The sequence below is a fragment of the Triturus cristatus genome, chromosome 9 (assembly GCF_964204655.1).
Source record: "Triturus cristatus chromosome 9, aTriCri1.1, whole genome shotgun sequence".
Taxonomy (NCBI): Eukaryota; Metazoa; Chordata; class Amphibia; order Caudata; family Salamandridae; genus Triturus; species Triturus cristatus.
Window position 1 is genome coordinate 310363128 of NC_140592.1, and position 21619 is coordinate 310384746.

General features: G+C 47.0%; 1 protein-coding gene across 1 annotated transcript in view; it reads left to right on the forward strand.

Moving 5' to 3' along the window:
* Positions 1-7421: 7421 nt before the first annotated feature.
* LOC146797809 (F-box only protein 2-like) overlaps positions 7422-21619 on the forward strand; it is a 111195-nt gene continuing 96997 nt past the window's right edge. The window contains exons 1-2 of the mRNA XM_085624993.1: positions 7422-7542; positions 7669-7811. Coding sequence (XP_085481119.1) covers positions 7772-7811 — 40 coding nt within the window. The 5' untranslated portion in view covers positions 7422-7542; positions 7669-7771. The remainder of the gene's footprint in view (positions 7543-7668; positions 7812-21619) is intronic.

A 21619-nucleotide genomic window follows, 5' to 3' on the forward strand; every position in this document is an offset into this window, starting at 1 on the left:
CGCGTTGCCCCGAACAGTCAGAGGTTGTTTCCTTTAATCTCCCCCCTCACAAGTACTCCCAAACGTTCTCTTCCCACCACAGCCGCACCACAACCCCTATGTCTGCCAACTTCAGTGCTGAAAGGAGGTGCAGTAAAGGGGTAAGCTCAAAGATGCTAGATCTGCCGGAGAGAAAAGAACCAGTGTATAGTGTATGGGTTCTCTCTCCCCTCCTAAATGAAAGCATTACAATCACAACCCAAAACCAAAAAAATGATGACTAATGAAACATCTCCTATTCTCATGACCCTTCTCCCTTTATCAGCCTCATTTCTCAAAGAGACTATACATACCATATTTATATTAAAAAACATAGCACAAACACTGATCAGCCGCTAAAAAACGTTATCCTAAGGTTTTTATTTCAGAAGGTGTTTGAAAAAGGATGCACCACCCTCTACAAACTCTCTCCACCCCAGATCGCTTCTCCTCAACCTGAACATTCACTACCAAACTCAAACCTCTTACCCAGGGAATCAGTACTCATTCCTGCAGGGAACGTCTGCTCTTTAATTATCAGAACGTGTTCTGCTATTTCTATTGTGTCCGCGAGGCTTCAGCAAGAGCTCCCCTAACTCCGCGCGAGCGGCGGTGGTGCGAGCCTCGCGCTTGCAGTGATGCTATCTAGGCCAAACTGTATCTATTACACGTGCGGCAACGGCCACCTGGGGAATACTGGTCCTGCCGGCCCATGGACATTATCTGCCTTCACACAGCCAGAGAGGAGCTGCTGGGAAATTAGCGGACTGTGATCAAGAGGAAGCACGAGGAGCCGACGAGATAAAACGAGCGATGAAGGAAACCCGTTCTTTCAAATCTGAAAGCATCTCTATTCCGTGAAGAATGCTCTTTTCGTATCATGTCTTGTTATGCTGCTGTAATTCAAGTGCCTTGGCACGGATGACAAGACATTTTACTGTGAGTGATATCACCCGTCTTGCGCGCTAAATGTAACATGCGCTATGGGCACGTGTGTACTCACCCATTCACGACTGTGCTCTCGATCGAGGATAGGGCAGCGAGAGCCATGAACACCGCCGCCTTTCTCCGAGGTCAAGCAGAAATGCCTCGGAGAAACGCAGCGACGTTTTCGGATTCGGGGCGTGTTTTTCTTTCTCTCCTCTTGCCATTGGCTGGAATGTTTACTTTCCAGAGGAGAGAAAGAATCGAAAAAACACGCCCCCGAATCCGAAAAGGACGGGGCTTGTTTGGAGAGACAAACCTCTTCTCCAATGGCTGACCAGCATTTAAGAGGCGAGCCAATGGAGAAGAGGTAAAAAAAAGGGGCGGGTTAAAGCCCCACTCCTAACCATTAAATCTCGGAGCGAGACTGCGCAAGCGCAGCCTTCGCTAGCTGAGACCTAAAAAGGGAGAGTGGACGGCCCTTCTCGAGGGCAGGGAGGGAGTGGCTTACCCACTGTTGTGGGTACTGACTGTTTGGTCGGTTCCAGGGCCGGCCAAACAGTCAGTATGCACAACATTGGCCAAGCCACTCCCCCCCTGCCCTCGAGCAGGACCGCACACCCGCCCGCCCCCAACCAGGCACGCACCGAGGGACTTCTGCTTTCTCGCAATGCGAGAAGGCAGAAACATAAATGGTAGTTTTTATCGTTTATGTTTCTGCCTTCTCACACCGCGAGAAAGCAGTAGGGCGACGCCCCCACGCCCCAATGGGGGAGCCGCCACTGTCAGAGTCCCATAATGGTGTAGCTAGTGTGGTCTTATTTTTCCAGCCCAGCTTTTTAAGTGTAGATTGCTAGATCTGAACTGTCAATGCCGTCGGCCCACCTAGGGAGTTTTTCCCCGATGCAGTATAGAGCGCATGCATATATCCCTTTGGTTGTAGTATTAGTCTGTCCATTTGGTAGGCAGGGTCTGTCATTGGTTGGTAGGCCCATTGATTAATAACTAGCAGATGTGCTGCACAATAGTATGTCTGAATGTCAGGGAAGGCAATTCCACCGTCCTGCCATCCCCAGAGTTAATTTATTGAGTGCAATTCATGGGGAACCCCCATCCCACAATAAGGTTCTGACCTCTCTCTGTACGTCTCTGGAGTAGGTATCAAAAACAGGGAAGGGATTATTTTGTAAGACATATAGAAAACGTGGCAGTGCCATCATTTTGAAAAGGGCCGCCCTTCCTAACAAGGAGAGCGGCAGGGTCCGCCAATGTTGCACATCGTCCTTCAGTCGATTTAATGGGGGGGAGAAGGTTTTTGGACTTAAATAGGTCTTGACATTCACAAATATTCCTAAATAACGGAATCCTTCCGTAACCACCTGTGCCTCGCACTCCTTCGGCATTCGCGGTATTGGACCACATAAGACAAAGACCCCTGATTTAGCCCAGTTTCTCTCATATCTAGAATATCTCTGGAATGTGGCGAAGATGTTGAGAATTCTGGAAATGGAAGAGTGATGTACCGCCACATATAAGAGAATGTCCTCTCCATATAGGGATATTCTATCTTCCCAATATGCAGTCCATCGGAGGCCACGGATCAATGGGTCACCCCGGATCCAAGCTGCCAGCGGCTCCAGCACAAACGCAAATAGCAATGGTGAGAGAGGACAGCCCTGTCTGGTGCCCCGCCAGAGCAGGAAGGTTCGTGACACTCTACCATTCACAACAACTTGTGCCAGAGGGGCTGTGTATAGGAGGTGAATCCAGGCGATAAACCGATGTCCTACACCTACGTGTTCAAGCTCTGCAAATAGGTATGTCCACTCAATGGTATCAAAGGCCATACGAGTGTCGAGAGACTATACCACTGCAGCCTCTCGAATTTGATTGGCTCTTCCTAGGACCCCATGTAGGCGTCTTAGATTGAGGGCTGTGTTTCAGCCCGGCATAAATCCACATTGATCTGGATGCACTCATTTGGCAATGATTGGGATAAGACGGAGGTAGCAGCTTGGCCAGGATCTTGGCCTCAGCGTTTAACAAGGATATGGGCCAATTCTATATTGCACCCATATGGGGGAGTGGTCGGATATTCCCCGGGGTAAGTGTCTCACCTTCCCAAAACCCGGCTGCTGGGCTGGGAGTGCGACAAGGAGGTCAATTAGTGGAAGTCCACCATGTACGCCAGAGTGAAAAGTGAACTCTCGATTGACTGGTTTAGTGTTCTACAGATGTCTATCAGTCCCATGGCACCCATAAACTCCATCAGTTGTGTTTGTGTCTTGTGAGTCTTCCTCACCGACATACCCCAATACATTTTAACTCATTGTTTTCAATGCAATGGCTGACAGGGAGTGTCATGAATGGAGGAAGGGAGGATGATATCAGACATGTTTGATAAGGGAACATCCAAAACTTCCCCCAATTTAAAGAAAGTATAGCACCCTGGGACCACCCTCGAGGACCTGGCAGTGCCCTCACGTGGATCCGGGTGTCGGCATCTTCCTGCTTGTTTTACAGCAAAACACCACTCCACTGTTCCCTAAGCAGTGTGTCTGACTGGTCTCATGAGATACAGAGGCAGTGTGCAGCAGCCTTCTTTTTTAGGTCTCGCTGAGACAGCGCAAGCTGTCTCTTTGAGACATTTTGTAAGTGGGTTTTCAAAAGTGCTATCCACATGGTTTTGCTGGCCTAGAGCTTGCGTGCACGATGGCGTGCACGTGCACAGCTGCTCCTCTGCTCCTTGCATTCCCCCCTCCCTTCTCACCCAGCCCTTTGATGCTCTGCTCGCATCTCCCTCCTCCCTTCTCCTCCTCCTTTTTTCGTCACTTGTATTCAGGCTCCTCGCATCCCCCCTCCCTTCTCGCCCAGCCTTTTTTGTCACTTCTGCTCGCATCTCCCCCTTCCCTTCCCCCACTCCCTTTCCGTTAGTTTCATTTGCCTGTACTTCTCACTAGACACTTATTCCAAATCGCTGTGACTCATGCTGCTCTGCTTGTTTTCTGGTAGTAGCCTGACATGGGCATTAACATACAATACAATTCTGAATTCAGCCAGCGCACACATATAATTTGAGACCAGACACGCAATGAACCCTTGTAAATCATAAAACTCGTCAACCACAGATCACTCACAACCTGCAAAGTGGCCAGCCACCCACATAACCGTATTACTCAGAACATTGTCATTGAAAAAACGCTTCAGTGCATGATATCTAGTGAAATGCTACTTTCTCGAGTAACCAAAAGAGGGCACCCAGGAAAAAACTATAAACATTCATTTTGATGTGAAAAGGCCTCTGCAATTGAATATTTCTTACTAATTTATACAACGGGAATGACTTTTTAAAGCAGTTTTTTTTTATAGTACATTCGTCACATATTTTAAACATTACACAGTCTACTAGCTGAATGTCTCTCTCCTTCTCTGTCTTTTTCCTCTTTAATTCTGGCAGTAAACAGACAACAGGGGCCACTGGGCGTGAAGGCAGACAGAGCCATCCTGCTTGATTAATGGCTTTGCATTCCCATGTGTTCCCGCAGTAAACATGCCCAAGGCGTCAGCCGAGCACAAGGCACAGGGAGACATCCTCCTTAATTGTTGTTTCCCCTCTGAGCTGAGTCACTTTACACTCAACTCCAAAAAAAACGAACCATAAAAAAATTTACTTTTTAAACAAAACTACCTTAAACAGTATTGTTAGCTAGCTCTAATTTTAAGGAGAATATGGTGGGCTCATCTCAGCGTTGTACAGTGTTTGCATTAGTTTATGGATTACAGCAGATTTAAGAGTTAATTTTGTTTTAAGGAAAATAATTCTTTGGTATTTACACACAAGGGGAATATACCTGACCAGACAATAAAAATCCCTGCACTTCTATCTGACTTACATCTCAACATACAACACTCTGTAAATGACTGTCACTTCTCTATACCAGCAAATACATTTCTTTCTAAAACCCTAATCCACCTTTATGTCCCATATCTCATTCCTTTACATAAACACTCCATTTTTAAAAATATATTTATACATGACTAGGTACCTACCACACTATTGCTCTAGCCTTAAAAAATCTCTGTACGTCACACCTCTCTTTCAATAAACCTCAGTGCACCACTGCACTTACCTCTCATAAACTCAACTTACCTCACTGCGAACCTAACTCTAGATCTCTAACTCTCAATCAGCTCTCTGCCCCTATCTTCTCCTCAAATCTCCCTCTCAATCTCCCTCTCCCTCTGCATCTCTCTCCCTCTTTCCATCTCTCTCTTTCACTCTCTCTTTCACTCTCTTTCACTCTCTCTTTCACTCTCTCTTTCACTTTCTTTCACTCTCCCTCACCATCTCCCTCTTTCCCTCTCGCTCTTTCCCTCACGCTCTTTCCCTCTCGCTCTTTCCCTCATGCTCTTTCCCTCACGCTCTTCCCTCTCTCTTTCCCTCTCTCTTTCCCTCACTCTCTTTCCCTCGCTCTTCTTTTTTACTCTCCTCGCTCTCCTCTCTCTCCCCACTCTCTCTCCCCTCTTTCTCTCCCCGCTTTCTCTCCCCTCTCTCTCTCTCCTCTCTCTCTCCCCTCTCTCTCTCCCCTCTCTCTCCTCTATCTCCTCTCTCTATCCTCTCTCTCTCTTCTCTCTCTCCTTTCTCTTCTCTCTGTTCTCTCTCTCCACTCTCTCCTCTCTCTCCACTCTCCTCTCTCTCCACTCTCTCCTCTCTCTCTCCGCATCTCATCCCACATCATTTCTCTTACATTTACTTCACCTTCCTCTTAATTTCATCTCTCTTTCTATTACACTTTCTACCATTTATTACAAACATTTTTAACATCTGTACATTACCTTTAACTACCTCTTGCATGCCTCTTTCTAAATCACCATTCTCTTTCAATTCTCTCTCTGCCTCTCAACTCACTGCCTCTTCTCTATCTTCCCCACCTCACAGACACTATCTAGCCTCTCAATTTACCACAACAATTGGACTACCAGGTCTCACTTATTATTAATGTCACCTTGCTCATTATTTTATTAGTTTATCTCTACAATACTCTCTCTACCTTTTATACTCCATCTATCACGACCATTGTTTTCATCTCTCTTTCTATCTCATTCACTATTACCGTTCAATCTCTGCTTACGTCACACTCGTTTAATACATCGGTCTTACCTCTATCTCTCTCTCCCAAATTCTACATTCTATATTTCTCCCTCGCCCATCCTCTGTATTACACTCATCTCTCTACCTCATCTTCACCTCTTTTCTCTCTACTTCTCATAACTTTCGAATTTTAATCCCACCGGTTCTGCCTGCCTCTCTGCCGCGCTACTTAGGTTAAAAACACCTGTCATTCTGTGCTTCACCTTTCTATTTGTGCTATCTCATTATAACTCACCTCTCTTACTAACTTATTTCTATATAGTCCTTGCCCCTCGGCTTGGCACCTTTCTTACTAGCCTACATTTAAAAATGCATGTCAGCCCTCTAAAAACAAGCATTGGCATAGCCAATAGGTCTCACATTTGGGACCTTATACGCTTTTAGCCATGCAACAGTAACGCTATTGCACCCAGGATATTGTGATGCATAACTAAATACTTTTAAGGTCCCAAAAGTGAGACCTATTGGCTATGCCAATGCTTGTCCTTGTTGCACCCGCTGCCAGTGCAGTCCTGCCAGGGTACTTGTGACAGGGCCGGGTGTGGGCTGATATTTCAGGCTGTTTCCTGGGTGTCTTGTTCATCTGGTGCAACAGGTTTAAATGTTGATTTCAACATGCTGTCCATATATTTGCAAAACACCTATACATAGTGCCCTGACAAGTTCAAAACATATGTTCAGCACTTTTTAACTCTCTGATTTGCTAATGGGGGGCACTTCTATTTGGGCACCCGGGCTTATTTTCTGTCTCAGTCCAGCCTTGTCAACGGGGATGCTTCCTCTCCAATTTGGCTGACAGACAGGGTGAGCTCTCAGACAGTTCAGGACATGACTGTCCTAAGGTAGTGAAATGACAGCCTTCCCATCATACTTCACACCAGTACATTTTAACACATCTTTTCCACTGCAATGGCTGAGAGGGAGCTTTATAAATGGAGGAAGGGAGGATAATTTCAGACATGTTTGATAAGGGAACAATGAAAACTTCCCCGAATTTAAAGTATGTATAGCACCATGGGACCACCCTGCAGGACCTGGCAGTGCTCTCAAGTGGATCCGGGTGTCGGCATCTTCTCGAATGCTTTGCAGCAAGATGCTACCCCACTGTGTGTGCCTGACCGGCCCCATGGCATACTGAGGTGGTGAGCAGCAGTCTTCTTTTTCCTTGCCAATGTGCAGTCCCCGCAGGGTAGCTGTGACAGGTCTAGGTGTGGGCTGATATATGAGGCTGTTTCCCGGTTGGGTTTCTGTGTCTGGTGCAACAGGGTTTACTGTTGATTTCAACATGCAAATTTCCATTGTTTTATGATGTTGCCCCACCCTCAATCAATTTATATAAAAGTAAAATAAAAGAAAGGGCCAACAGCACCGATCAGACACAGCTGAATCAGAGCTCAGGATACATGTGAATCCGTTCAGCATTTGACCGTCGGCGTCCGGGACATAAGGTGAAGTTTGCTGCTGCGGCCAGTGTTGCTTTTGTTTTGCTTTTACAGTAAGCCACATTTTCTTCTTCTTTCCATTTATTCATAGTTCTATTTTTTCCCATTCTCCTTTTACCTTTCTTTTGGTAGATTTATATTAAGCCACAGAAAACGGTGGGCGTTGACAGTGAAGACACGTAGTACCTTAACTCTCCAGAAGTGGGAAGGGTTAATCTGGAACAAGACCAGCGAGATGGCTTCCGGAAACCTGCTGAAGAACCCCAGCGCTACTGGTGAGTACCAGGGCTTAGTATGTTTCTCTGCATGTATTGCCATATGTAAAAAATGTAAAATAATAAAGACTGTAAAAATAAAAAGGGCTGCAGCATTTGTGTTTTCTTGCTGCATAATTTAGTAAACCCTGCCACATTGTTTGGTGCTCCCTGGCCGCATAATTCCAGTGGCCCTACCTATGAGGTTACCTGTCCTGCTAATAGCATTTATATAGAGCCTTTTTACCCATGATGATTCGTTGAAGCGCTTTACGTTGGGCAGCATGCTGCTCTGGGATACCAAGGTTAGTGGTTAATTAATTCGTAATTGGGTTGATCTTGTTTTTTAAATAATACCATTCCATGCATATACGTACTCCAGTTTCTTGTGTGGTCGATTACATGAATAGGAGTTAGGCATGCTCCTTGTGGGGTTGGGGTAAGATGGTGTGGGGGGGGGCTCTGGGGTATGTGTAGGGCACAAGTCTTCAAAAACAGAAGTGGGGGGACTATCCAAGTTAGGCTGTGTGCAAGTGAGATCATGGTGCGTGACATCAGTGCTGCATCACAGGAAGTGGTATCAATAACCCATGACCCCTTAGGAAATGACATCACAATACGTGATATCAGATCTTAACACCTCACACATATGTTTAGCAGGTCTATCGTTAATACATTTGCGTGTATTACGAGGTTTAACAAATTAGATTTTGCATTGGGGTTGTGCCAAAGAAGTGACACACCCCGATGCAAGATCTGGGCCTCAAAGTATACATATTTTTTTTTAAACTGCCACAAAGAATTTAGCAACAAGGAGAAATATGGTAATATATCTCTGATGCTTCTTTGGTTGCAAAGTCTAAATGTTGAGATACCTTGTTGGGTTAAGGTACCTGCTGCAGAGATCTTTGTGTGCCCAGTCAGGGAACAGTAATAATGGTAAGATAACTCAGCAGGTTAACACATTTGCTGGAGAGATCTGGGTTTCGTATAGCCCAAATTGTGAATCAAAGTAGCAAAGAGGGTTAATGTATTTCCTGAAAAGTACATCATCTATCATACAGATGACCGATTCTTATTTTATTTAGCTAGGTAAGTGAGTTACTGCTTTTAACACAGAGATCCTTTTGGGACTTGCAGTTCATAATTTGTGATCTTTCTAATCTTGCACAGTGAGCTATGAAGGACATGTGACTCCTATACCTTGTAAACCTCACTGTCTTATGTAACACATCATGTAGACTGATTTACACACTTATGATTCATCGTCAATGTATAATGTGTACATGTGTTGTAAAGTGCTCAGACAACCTGCTCTGGGATGAGTTGCGCTATAAAATAAAACAAAATAGTTATATTTAAATTTTTATTTGGGTAAATACTGGGACAGACTAACACAGATGGCATTCCTACAGTGCATGCATTACAGGGACTGAACAAAGTCAAACCATGCCTCTCTTAAGTACTTGTGAATTGATAAAGTAGTAACAGGTTGTGTGCCTTTCTTTCCAGTGGCGGCTGGCAGGTGAATGGGGGCGGACGGGCGGGGGTTTGAAAAAAACAAAAGATAAGAAAAACCACTTAACTCTTTATGCCGCCGTCTCTGGTCCGTCGTTGCTTCTCTTCTTGAAGAGTCCAGGAAGCACACAGGCTCCCATAAGCCAATCACGATGCTGCTGTCACCATGAAAGTAGCATCGTGATTGGTCTGAGCACCATGGTTCGGTGCTCCGGGAGGGACAGGTTGCCTGTGCATGTTCTCCACCCAATCTGTGTATTACAGCCTGGTGGAGAACATGCTTAGTGCATATGACTGTTTGGCCGGCCCAAGACGGACAGCCAAATCACCATGCGCAATTAAGTGCATGAACCACTCCACCGCCTGTGAGACCAGCCCCGCCCCACCCTAACCCGGCCCCGTAGCTACAAAAAAATAAAATGATACTAACTATGTTATTATCAATTTATTTTTTCACTGGTCTCAGAACAGTGGGGTGATGCTTCACTGCCTAACAGAGAAGCTGCCCCTGTTTGTTTCCACTAGCATGTGTATTTGTAAAGCACATGTTCACATGTAGGTATCTTGGTGCTGAATAACAGATGTTTCTTGTTAACCAACGGTACTCATTTTATTGACCTCAGATGGATGAAAGGCTGAGTGGATCGGCCGGGATGTGAACCTATGACCTTGAAATCAAGCACAGGCCCCTGAGGTGACACATTAGTCCACTGAGCCCCTATACCCCCTCCCTTGCATTTGCATCTATGTGTGAGTTAAAGCAATTTTTTTTATTGAAATGCAGTCCATTTTTAAATGGGAAAACGGGATGCATTTAAAAAAAAAAAAAAAAATGAAAAGCTACCTTTTCATTTATTAAGAGATTAAAATCTCCGCAAACACGCGGAAATATCGCGAAGATGCGGAAGTTTTTTTCCCGCCCGTTCGCGGTATTTTCTGCGTGGTCGCGGCTCGCCAACTTACCCATGCGGTTGCTCGCGGGCACGGCCATCTTGTTTTCACTCTTCTCGCGGTGCATGATCGCGAGAAGAAAGACGTGATCGCGCGACCAATGACATTACTGCGGGCGCGAACTGTCGCGAGACAGCGCAAATGGCTACCAACAATCCAACATCTTGTGGAGAACGCGACCGGATCGGGAAAACTTGTCGGTGAACGCGGGGATTCAGGTAAGGCGATCGCACGCGCGCGAGAATGTATTATTTTACAGCTCGAGCAAGAAACAAATTATCGCTAAGCTGCGGAATGCAGAAATTTTGACATTTTCGCGCTCTCCGCGGAACGCGAAAATTTCAAATTATCGCAATTTCCGCGAGCGGAACGGAAAATTTAGCCCAGGCCTAGTTATTAGTAATAGCTTACCGAAATAGGGTTAGTACATGTCAAACAACTCTTTAGTGGTCGCAAACAGCACAAATCTCTGTTTGCAACTGCTAAAACGGGTTGTATATGTGGCCCTTAAAATATTAAATCCCCCTTGCTGTCTGCGTGTTGCTGCCCAGAACGAAGGCAGACAACATGCACGCACACAGGAATGTGTCCTAGTGTGGACACTTACACAGGGACCAGTTCCTCATATTTCAGTGGGGCCCAACTCCTTGGCAGGGTGGACAGCGTCCACCCTGTGAAAATAGTGGGTGGACACCATCTACCCATGTGTACCTCCGACTTGTGCCCTGGGTATGTGAGTTCATGCAGATGGTTAGTTGGAGTGATGGATGAAAGAAGAGATTAGGTATTTGTGGCATATATGACTTTAAAAGAAGACGAGATCATTTTTAGATTTTGGAATCGAACAAGGACAATTCGCAAAAATACAATAATAAAGACTAAGGAAAATATGCACGTGACTTAAAGTAGGCTGCGGGAGGGAAAGTTTTTAGAAAAACGAGTGACTTTTTGGTTCAATGACTGCAGATCAGTCAAAAACCTGTGCACAAAATAATTTACTTTAGAAACATAATTCCCTTTGGGAAACAAACAAGTAGTGTGTAGGACCGAACCAGTGATCTGCAGATCATATATAGATCTCTTATGCAAACACTTAACTTACTAAGTAATTTTACTGGCCATGTCTCATTAATCTGAAAACATCATCTCTCTTGGATCTGCGGCGGGTTTGAGGAGTGCCAGGCAGTTTGAGGACGCTAATCTACTTTTTGAGGTAAAACACCTAATTTTCTTTTTTGGGGGAAATTTCTTTATTTAGATTTTGCATTACACAGTTAGTTCAGTATACTTGTCAATATAAAAGACCTACTTTTCAAGAGTAAATGAGCCCGGTTTATCAAAGACTGACATTGAAAGGATAAGGGTCTCTTTAGGAGGACAGGGTTCTGTCTCCTGCATAAGGCTTACAGGCAGATTGCTATATCTGCAGCTGAGGGCTATCAAGAATCTTCAGTTTTTCATTCATAGTAAGGGTAGAACCTGGAGCAGGGGCAGCAGGGGGCAGCAAAGGGAGTGAAGTTGGCATTGATTAGATCAAAGCTTAGTCATTGTATAGTCACCTGCGCTGTCTCCCATGCATTTATTGTGGGATACCACAGGCAGCCTTTGTAAAGTTATATCCTCTGGATTCTGAATAAAGTCAGGATTTTTTTTTACCACTGTCTCTCTCCTAATACGTTTTAAAGCTACATGTGCCTCTTATCTGCCCAAAAAACATAAGAGGGTGTGAGTGGTATTGCCAAAACACTTTGTAATGTTTCAGTTTTGATCACAGTTACTGTCGAAGAGTGTTTTAAAAATATAATTTTGCGACCGATTTCCCAAATTATGAAGAGGAGAAGTCTGACTCACCCAATGTCAAAATATAAATATGGTTTCGATAAATGCTCCTGGCTCACTCTGCCTTTAAAGGTATTCCCAACAGTCTTTGGGCTTGAATAATATTGTAATTTGGGAACAAAGCTGTCTACCTTCCCTCACATCCCTCTCTTACAAGATTGTCAGTACTTAGGGTTATGTCCCATAAACATATACTTCTGGCCACAGACCTGAACTCGAAATCTCCACATGTTACTGAACCAATCGTTTCTGTACAGGGACATTTTTAAATTGAGTTGATTCAATTTAATGTTCAGCATAAAAAGTAGCTCTCTAATGCCAGCCCCCAATATGGCAGAGATGTTGTGTTCTAAATGCGGGCGTTTGTCTATGCTTAGCCCAGGGGCATCAAGGTCTTCCCAAATGCATCCATATGAGCTTCAATTCTCTTCATTAACAATGCATTATGCATTACAATCGTAATTAATTTTCATGTTGTTTGAAGGTACCCTTGGTGTGAGTTGGAAACATCCGAGTGTTTATAAACAACCTTTAACTATAGCTCTAATTTAGAGTTTGGCACTAAGTGTGATAGAGCACACTAGCTGTTATTTGTGATGGGGTACCCTGTCTGCCAAACTCTCAGTCTGGGCACCCTATTTAAAGGCGGGGACTCTCGGCTTTCTGAGGGCGGTGCCCCTTGAAGGAAAGCTTTCTCTGATGACCTGTCAAAGTGTAGGCTGTGGGAGTAAGAGCATTACAGTGGCCAACCTAATTAGGGCTGTCAATCTCATACAGTCACCGCCAGGCGAACCAGGGCGGGACTGGGAACCCAAAGCAGCCCTGGCAATTTTGTTGGACCGGCTCCCACCTCCAGAGGGGGGAGGGGTTAGCGTTAAGCACTACTGGCCCCCAGCACTGCTGCTTTTGTTACTGAAAGCCGATATTGCAGCAACACTGCAAAACCGGCCCGCAGTAACAAAACTGGCCCCACTGCTACAAAACCGGCCCCCACCCTCCCAATCTCCTGAGCAAACGCCTGATGCCTGCTACAGCCAGTCTGGCACTGAGGAGAACTGAAAATGTCTGGCAGTGATCTCCAAATTTGAAAGTTCACTGTCTGTCAGGATGACAGACACAATGTCCTGCGGCATCCTGGCAGATAGAGTTCTGGAAACAAATCTTAAACACTTGAAATCTGTTGCCAGATTTCTGGGGTTTGTAGCATTCATCTTTTTCTCGTGAGGCCGATTTCCAACACCAGTCATAATTAATATTTGTATTGCATTTCATTTTTCACTCATTCTCTTTGTAATAACCTGCTGCTATATTGATTTGAAGTTGTAAACCGTTTCTAGTTGATTCTAGAAGCACAGAGTTAGCAGCTTATTGGAAAAGTAGTATTTGGATGTCATTCATTGATAGGACAGATGTTGCTTTTATGATAGTGTGTGAAATACAATCACATTAGAAGTAGATGTGTTATTTCATAGAGCTCCCCGATCATGCCTATCCTAACTGGAGGTTCATGATCAAGTGGAGAAAATGAGTGCCTGTCAATGTTACCTACACAATCTTTCCATAGTGCAGAACTTTGGATCATATGAACAGGGCCGGACTGCCCGTAGCGGGCACCGGGCAATCCCCCGGTGCGCCGCACGGGTGGGGGCAGGTTTTGGGCCCCTGGGGGCCGTTTTTGTTACAGAGCCGTTTTTAGCTGCAAAATCGGCCCTGTAACAAAATCGTCCACAAACCGGCTCTGGCAAAGAGCTCGGCGGCACCCCCAAGCCCGGGGGCCGGCAAGCACTTTGCCAGGGCCGGTTTTGGTTCCCAGTCCGGCCCTGCATATGAAGGGGAGCTGTGGTCAGTACTAAATGAGAGCGAGCCCATGTCTGGGAAGCCTGAAATGCAGCCTACTACAAAGAAATGTAAGCACCCCCCGCCCTACCATTAAAACTGGACTGGCAGTAAGTGTACTCACCTCTCCGCACAGAAATGGACTGGTACCTCCTTAGAGCAGGTTGTGCAAGGACATACTCTTACTGAGTTCTTCTCAGAAACTGCAGCATATAGCAGGAGCCCTTTCCTTGGATTCTCTTTCTCACCTACTATCTGAACTTTTCTGTGCCCTCCATCATGTTATCGTATTGTTGGTTGAAGGCCTCTTTTCTTTTGTCATTCGAGGGTGAAGAATGGGATTTCTTCCTCAACCTGGTACTTATCAATTGGGTTCTCTGTAAGTAGACTTGCTATTGGATAGCAATTCCATCCAGGCTCAGTCCTCCTCCTGCTTGAACCATTCCTCCAAATTTATGACTGGGCCCCTTTCCCAATAAACCAATAACTTGGTCTAAAGCTCCCATTCACTACTGAGGTTGATTTATAGTAGTTGCTCAGTAGGCGCTCCTTTAGCTGATTGGGGTCTAGAGTAATTGTAGCCTTATGTTTTGGGTTAAGGTAAGGAATAGAGTTAGGTTTATGGATGGGGGTAGAGATACTTCTCTAATATTAGGATATAGGGTAAGTTCAGCCTTAGTATTACGGCTTAGCTTAGTTTTGGGTTTAGGTAAAATTTAGGGCTAGACTTAATGCTTGGACTAACAAAGTTTGTTTCAGCCCTCATTACTAGGGATGGGAGAAATTATATTTCTGATGGATACATCTGCCAGTGGATTCTTTACCTTGTGAATATCCCCTGCGCCAGCAACATTCGGAAACTTTTGTAGCAGACCACGCCGATGAGGTCGAAGACGACGTCACAGAGACACGGCTCCGCTCGCGACTCCGCTGACGTCACCGGCTCCATAAGAAGACCTCGTCGGCGTGATGACGTCAGTTCCCTTTTTTCCACGCCGTCGACGCCAACGGATTTCGGGAATTGCTGTTGGTAGCTTTACTGTTACTTTGTGTTTCTTCTGGGTTTCCCTGTTTCTCTTCGAAGAAGATGTCGACGAAGAAGTCGGGCTTTAAGCCCTGTCGGGAATGTGGCAAACACATGTCGATCACGGATCCACATGACGACTGTGTTTGGTATCTGTCATCTGACCACGACGTGGATGGTTGCTCTTGCTGTCGCAAGATGAGCTCCAAAGCTCTAAAAGAAAGGGAGACGAAGCTCTTCATCGCTAGGATGAAAAAGGAAAAGAGCGGAAGAAGGAAGTCGAGATCGAGGTCACGATCGAGGTCGGTGTCGAAGTCGACTTCGGGGCATGCTTCGCTAACCAAGAAGCATAAGAAGAAGAGGAGGCATTCTTCTCATCATCATTCTGATAAGAGTTCGGCTCCGAAGTCGAAGTCGCCGACTCGACACCGAAAGGAATCCGTGTCTCCTTCACCAGTTCCGGATTCTCCTCCTGGTCCTTCTTCTCCTGTGACTTTGCCGGCTCCGGCTACATCTCCGGGTCTGGTGCCATCCCCGATGCCGGTTCCATCTCCGGCTCTATCTCCGGCTCCGTCTCCGGTTGAGGATCTTCAAGTCCCGGGTGAGCCTGCGACGCCGCTTATTCCACCGTCGGCGCCGGTTGGCCCGAGTCCGGTGGTGCCTGACCAGTACCCTGCATTCCCTGGACCAGGTCAGGACCCCTCGCATTATCTGAATGCGATGTATGGGGTGTTTTCGAGGGCCATGTATACCACTGGTGCACCAGCGGGTCCGATGGGTCCAATGGCGTTTAACCTGGGAGTGCCGCAGGTCTATCCGCAGGCTCCTTTCATGCCATTTTTTCCGGCGACGCCGTCTTGGCATCTACCGGCACCGAGGACGTCGACGCCGCTTCCTTCTTCACTGGCGCCGGCTCGACCTCGCTCGACGCCGGCTGCTCCTGTCGATTCACGTTCGACGCCGGTGCCGTCGGATTCGAACACGGCGCCACCGACGCCTCGTGTGCGGATTTGATCCAGAAGGGAAGCACAGAGAGTGGTGGATGAAAGGAGGTACCTTTTGGAAGAGGCTGAAGAGGAAGAGCGCTGAAGAGGAAGAGCTGGTTGAGTCTGATGAGGTGTTTGAGGAGCTTAAGGAGGCTAGTGGACTGGATTTGTCTCCTGAGTGGGAAATCACTCCACCTTCAGATGAACCCTCGAAAGATGTGGCTCCGTATCATGCGGGCATCAGGAAGGCTGCAGAGCTGCTAGATCTTCAGTTGCCAACTACGGAGTTCAGATCAAATATTCTGACTGAGGTGCTGCATTTGCCCACTACAGTTTCGGAGCCTTTGTTGCCTTTTAATGAGGCCATTATTGACCCTGTATTGGAGGTGTGGCGTAAGCCTTTTTCTTCTCTCGCAGTCTCTAGGACGGTTGCAAGAAGGTATAGGGCGGCTCCAGGGGACCCTGAGTTTTTAACGTCGCACCCATCGCCTGAGAGCCTGGTGGTTCAGGCGGCTTGCTCGGGTAAATCCAAGGGTGCTTTCCCTCAGGTTCCAGGGGACAGAGAAGCTAAAAAGATAGACCAGTTGGCCAAAAAGTTCTTTTCATCGGCCTGCATGGCCCTTAAGTCGACGAATGCAACTTGCCTATTGGGACGCTATATCCATGCGCTCATGGACTCAGAGAAAAAATCATTGGCACCAAAGCTTTCTGAGGAAGATAGACTTGGCTTTAATGAAGTTTTGACTGATGCCCAGGCGGCAGCACGCCAAGTGATTCAAAGTGGGCTGGACACGGCAGACTCAGTGGCGAGAGTCATGGGGTCTTTTGTTGCCACCAGGAGAGGTGCGTGGCTGAAGTCTTCTGAGTTCTCCCCGGATGTACAGTCGGCTTTGTTGGACCTGCCATTTGATGGGTCTGGTTTGTTTGGTAAGAAGGCTGATGCTGCTCTTGAACGCTTTAAGGAGAGCAAGGCTACAGCTAGGTCTTTGGGCCTTCAATCCCATTCGAAGGGGTCTTTTAAAAGATACAGAGGCTTCGGAAGGGCGACCTTTTGTTCCTACAGACAGACCCAGCAGCAACAGCAGCAGCAGCAGCAAAGCTCTTTGTCCAAAGGATACAGAGGTAGAATCAGGGGTTGCTCACGTGACCGTCAACTCTCCTCCTCCTCTTCCTCCTCCTCAGCCCCTCCCACCACCGCAAAGCAGCCCTAGATCCGCCATTCTGGATCATGCTGGTCCTGTGGGGGGCCGGCTTACCCATTTTCTACAAGATTGGGAATCTGTAACTACAGATCTCTGGGTTCTGGATCTTGTAGAAAATGGGTACGCCCTTCCCTTTTGGGAATTCCCTCCAAATTACCCTCCTTGTCAAGGGGTTTGCTCAGAGAACCACCGTCTTCTCCTACAGGAGGAAGTCCTGAAGTTGTTTCCAAAGGGTGCGATAGAGGTGGTTCCAGAGCAGGAGAGGGGTCAGGGATGCTACTCCCGGTATTTCCTGATTCCGAAAAAGGACGGCAGATTGCGCCCGATATTGGACCTCAGAATCTTGAATCTTTTTCTAAAGCAAGAGAAGTTCAAGATGCTCACCCTTGCTCAGGTTCTTCAAGCGCTGAATCAGGAGGACTGGATGGTGTCGATCGACTTGCAGGATGCGTATTTCCACATTCCCATCCTGAAGTCGCACAGGAAGTATCTCCGGTCGCAACATTATCAGTTTGCGGTCCTTCCGTTTGGTCTTACTACTGCACCCCGAGTCTTCACGAAGGTGATGGCAGTGGTGGCAGCCCTTCTCAGGAGGTCGGGGATCTCGGTTTTCCCCTATCTGGACGACAAGCTGATCAAAGCGGAGTCGCCAGAGAAGGTGTTGCATCATCTGCAGGATACTACTCAGCTGTTGTACAAATTGGGTTTTTCGATAAATGTGCTCAAATCTCACCTGGTGCCCTCTCAGCGCAACCTGTTCATAGGTGCGGCACTGGACACTACTGTGTGTCGTGCATTCCCTCCTCCTCAAAGGATTCTCGACATACAGGAAATGATTCCTTTGTTTTACAATGGAGCGGTCATTTCAGTTCTGAAGGTCCTTCGCCTGCTCGGTCTGTTTGCTTTCTGCATTCTGTTGGTCAACCATGCACGCTGGCACATGAGGGCGCTCGAGTGGTGCCTCCGCAGGCAGTGGTATCAGCACAAAGGAGATCTCAGGGAGTCTGTGAGGATCTCCAGAGAAGCTGCAGCGGATCTGTCTTGGTGGAGTGTGGAGGGCAATCTGTTGCAAGGAAAGCCCTTTCATCTGCCTCCATCGGTGGCCACAGTAATAACGGATGCATCCACTTTAGGGTGGGGTGCGCATCTGGGGGATCTGGAGATCAAGGGTCTTTGGTCTCCTGAGGAAAGGTTGCTTCACATCAACCTTCTGGAGTTACGGGCGATTCGTTTGGCACTCAAGGCCTTCCTCCCTTCCCTTCGCGGTCAGTCGGTTCAAGTCCTAACGGACAACACTACCGCGATGTGGTATGTCGACAAACAGGGAGGAGTGGGGTCTCTTTGTCTCTGCAGAGACGCCCTGCGTCTATGGTCCTGGGCTCTGGACCATCGGATTTGTCTGATGGCAAATCATGTGGCCGGAGTTCTGAACGTACGTGCAGACAGTCTCAGTCGGCAGTTCTCCGCCGACCACAAGTGGAGGTTACATCCGGAGGTGGTTTGTCACGTCTTTCGAATGTGGGGAACTCCTCGGGTGGACCTGTTCACCACTCACGAGAATGCTCACTGCCTGTCATTCTGCAGTCTCCAGTATCCGATGCAGGGAGCGTTGGGGGACGCGTTTCAGTTGAGTTGGAGCTCTCGACTCCTTTACGCGTTTCCTCCCATACCCTTGATTCCTCGTGTTCTGAGGAAGATTCGCCAAGACCGGGCCCAAGTCATTTTGATCGCCCCGGACTAGCCAAGAAGGGTGTGGTACACAGATCTTCTCCACCTCTCCTCGTGCCCTCCGCTCTGTCTCCCTCTGAGGGCAGACCTCCTCTCGCAGTCGGAGGGGCAGGTTCTACACCCCTACCTCCAGAGCTTACACCTTCATGCCTGGAGATTGAACGGGGCAACCTGAATTCTTTTTCTCTCCCACCTGATGTGGTAGATGTTATTTTGTCTGCCAGACGTCATTCCACCAAATCTATCTATTCCTATAGGTGGTCTAAATTTGTACTCTGGTGTGGGGAAAAGTCAATTGATCCTTTGAAGGCTCGTCTTTCTGACATTCTACAGTTTGCCCTTTCGCTTGCCCAGCAAGGCTTTGCTGTGGCTACTGTAAAGGGATACTTATCAGCTTTGTCAGCTTTCCTTTGCTTGCCAGATCAGCCGTCATTGTTCAAATCACCTATTGTGCTTAGGTTTCTCAAGGGCCTCACAAATAGGTTTCCTCCTACTCCCTTTATTGTGCCTCAATGGGACTTACACCTTGTATTAACTTATCTTATGGGTTCTCCCTTCGAGCCCTTACACAAGTGTCCCTTGAGATTGCTGTCCTTTAAGACGTTTTTTCTTATTGCAATCACCTCGGCAAGGAGGGTAAGTGAGCTTCAAGCTCTAAGTTCAAAACCCTCATTCTTGACCATTCATTCTGAAAGAATGGTACTCAGGACCAGGGCTGCATTTTTGCCTAAGGTGGTAACTCCCTTCCACCTGGAGCAGTCCATTACCCTTCCTACCTTCTATCCTCCCCCTCACCCTTCCAAGGAGGAGGAGAGACTTCATCGCTTGGACCCTAAGAGGGCAGTGAGCTTCTACCTTGACAGGACAAAGGACTTCAGAGTTGATGACCAGCTCTTCGTGGGCTTTGTTGGCTGCAGGAAAGGTCGAGCGGTGCACAAGCGCACCCTTTCCAGGTGGATTGTCTTGTGCATCAAGATATGCTACTCTTTGGCTGGTAAGGAACCTCCAGAGGGTTTAAGGGCTCATTCCACTAGAGCGAAGTCTTCCACTTCTGCTTTGTCTAGGGTTGTTCCTGTGGAGGACATTTGTAGGGCGGCAACTTGGGCCTCGCTCCACACTTTCGCAAAGCATTATTGCTTGGACACCGAGGTGAGGAGGGACGGACACTTTGCTTGTTCCGTCCTTCAGGATTTTCTGGTATAGAATGGTGGACACCCTCCTCCGGGAGTGGGGACTGCTGTGGGACTCTATTCACAAGGTGAGGAATCCACTGGCAGATGTATCCATCAGAAGAACAAGTTACTTACCTTCGGTAACGCTTTTTCTGGTGGATACAGTATCTGCCTGTGGATTCCTCACTGACCCACCCGCCTTCCCGTTGTCCATCCTTCTATACCTGTAATTCTGTTAATGGTGTTTCAAAATGTGTTTTGTTACTGTCAAAGGCATTGTGTTATTTCTTTTGCCTTTTTGCTTAGTCTCCACACTGTGTGTGTTGCTTTATGTATTATGTACTGTGTATACTGTGTGTATATTGCTGTCAGTCCGTCCGTGTGCCTTGAAGGCACGGAAAAAAGGGCAGAACTGACGTCATCACACCGACGAGGTCTTCTTATGGAGCCGGTGACGTCAGCGGAGTCGCGAGCGGAGCCGTGTCTCTGTGACGTCGTCTTCGACCTCATCGGCGTGGACTGCTACAAAAGTTTCCGAATGTTGCTGGCGCAGATGATATTCACAAGGTGAGGAATCCACAGGCAGATACTGTATCCACCAGGAAAAGCATTACCGAAGGTAAGTAACTTGTTCATTTTTCATCTGCGGAATTAGAGTTGCTCCATTGGTGAAAGTGAAAGCCCAACACAGTTGCTTTAAGGAGCTCTATGAGGTGCCAGATGTTATACTTACCTTAATGATAATAGCATTTAGGTAAAACTGGAGCCCAGATCCCTGACAGTGCTCTTAAAGCAACTTCTACAACAGGAAACCCTGTGTGCAGCTCCTGCCTGCAGGGTCCTCCTAGTGCTCTAGCAAGCAGGTGAAACTTACTGGCTCTACTGCTGGGGAATTTGATTTCATGCACTGGAAGGAGCCAGGCAGTGAAATTAGTTTGATGCAGTTATTATTAACTACTACATTGACTGCCCCCTGACACTTGTGGGCAGCACAAGTCGTCCCCTTTCCATGCATTCCTTATTTTGCCGAATGAAGAATTCTTGGGCTCCCTTTTAGTAAATTGGGGGCAGGCAGATGTAAAACAAGTGAAAATGGGTGGAATCTCCTCAGTGTTTCGCATCCACTTACCATGGATTGAAAAACAAGGATTTCTCCCAACTCTACTCATTATGAATTTGCCTCATTATGACTTGTCCAGAAGAGTATACTAGAAATTGCATATAGCTTCCCACAATGAAAACTTTTCTGGCGCCTCTGAGCTTGATATTACTGGGACCACAAATACCAGTCAGTAATCCTGGACACCAGACTTGGACTCTATAAGGACCAGGTGGGACAATCCGTGGCTGTTGTGCCCAACCTGTGCTTGCCCTACTGCATGGGGGGAGCAGAAGAGCCGCCCTCATCTCTCTCCTTAACTCCTGGTCATCCCACCAGTCCTTAGACCATACCTAAAACAAAGCCTCTAGATCCATTTAAAACCTGTTCTAAGCAGATGGTGAATGATTCTGTGATCTGGCCCATTGTCTTTCATGGTTGGAACAAAACACACAGTTTTGGACCAGATACTCC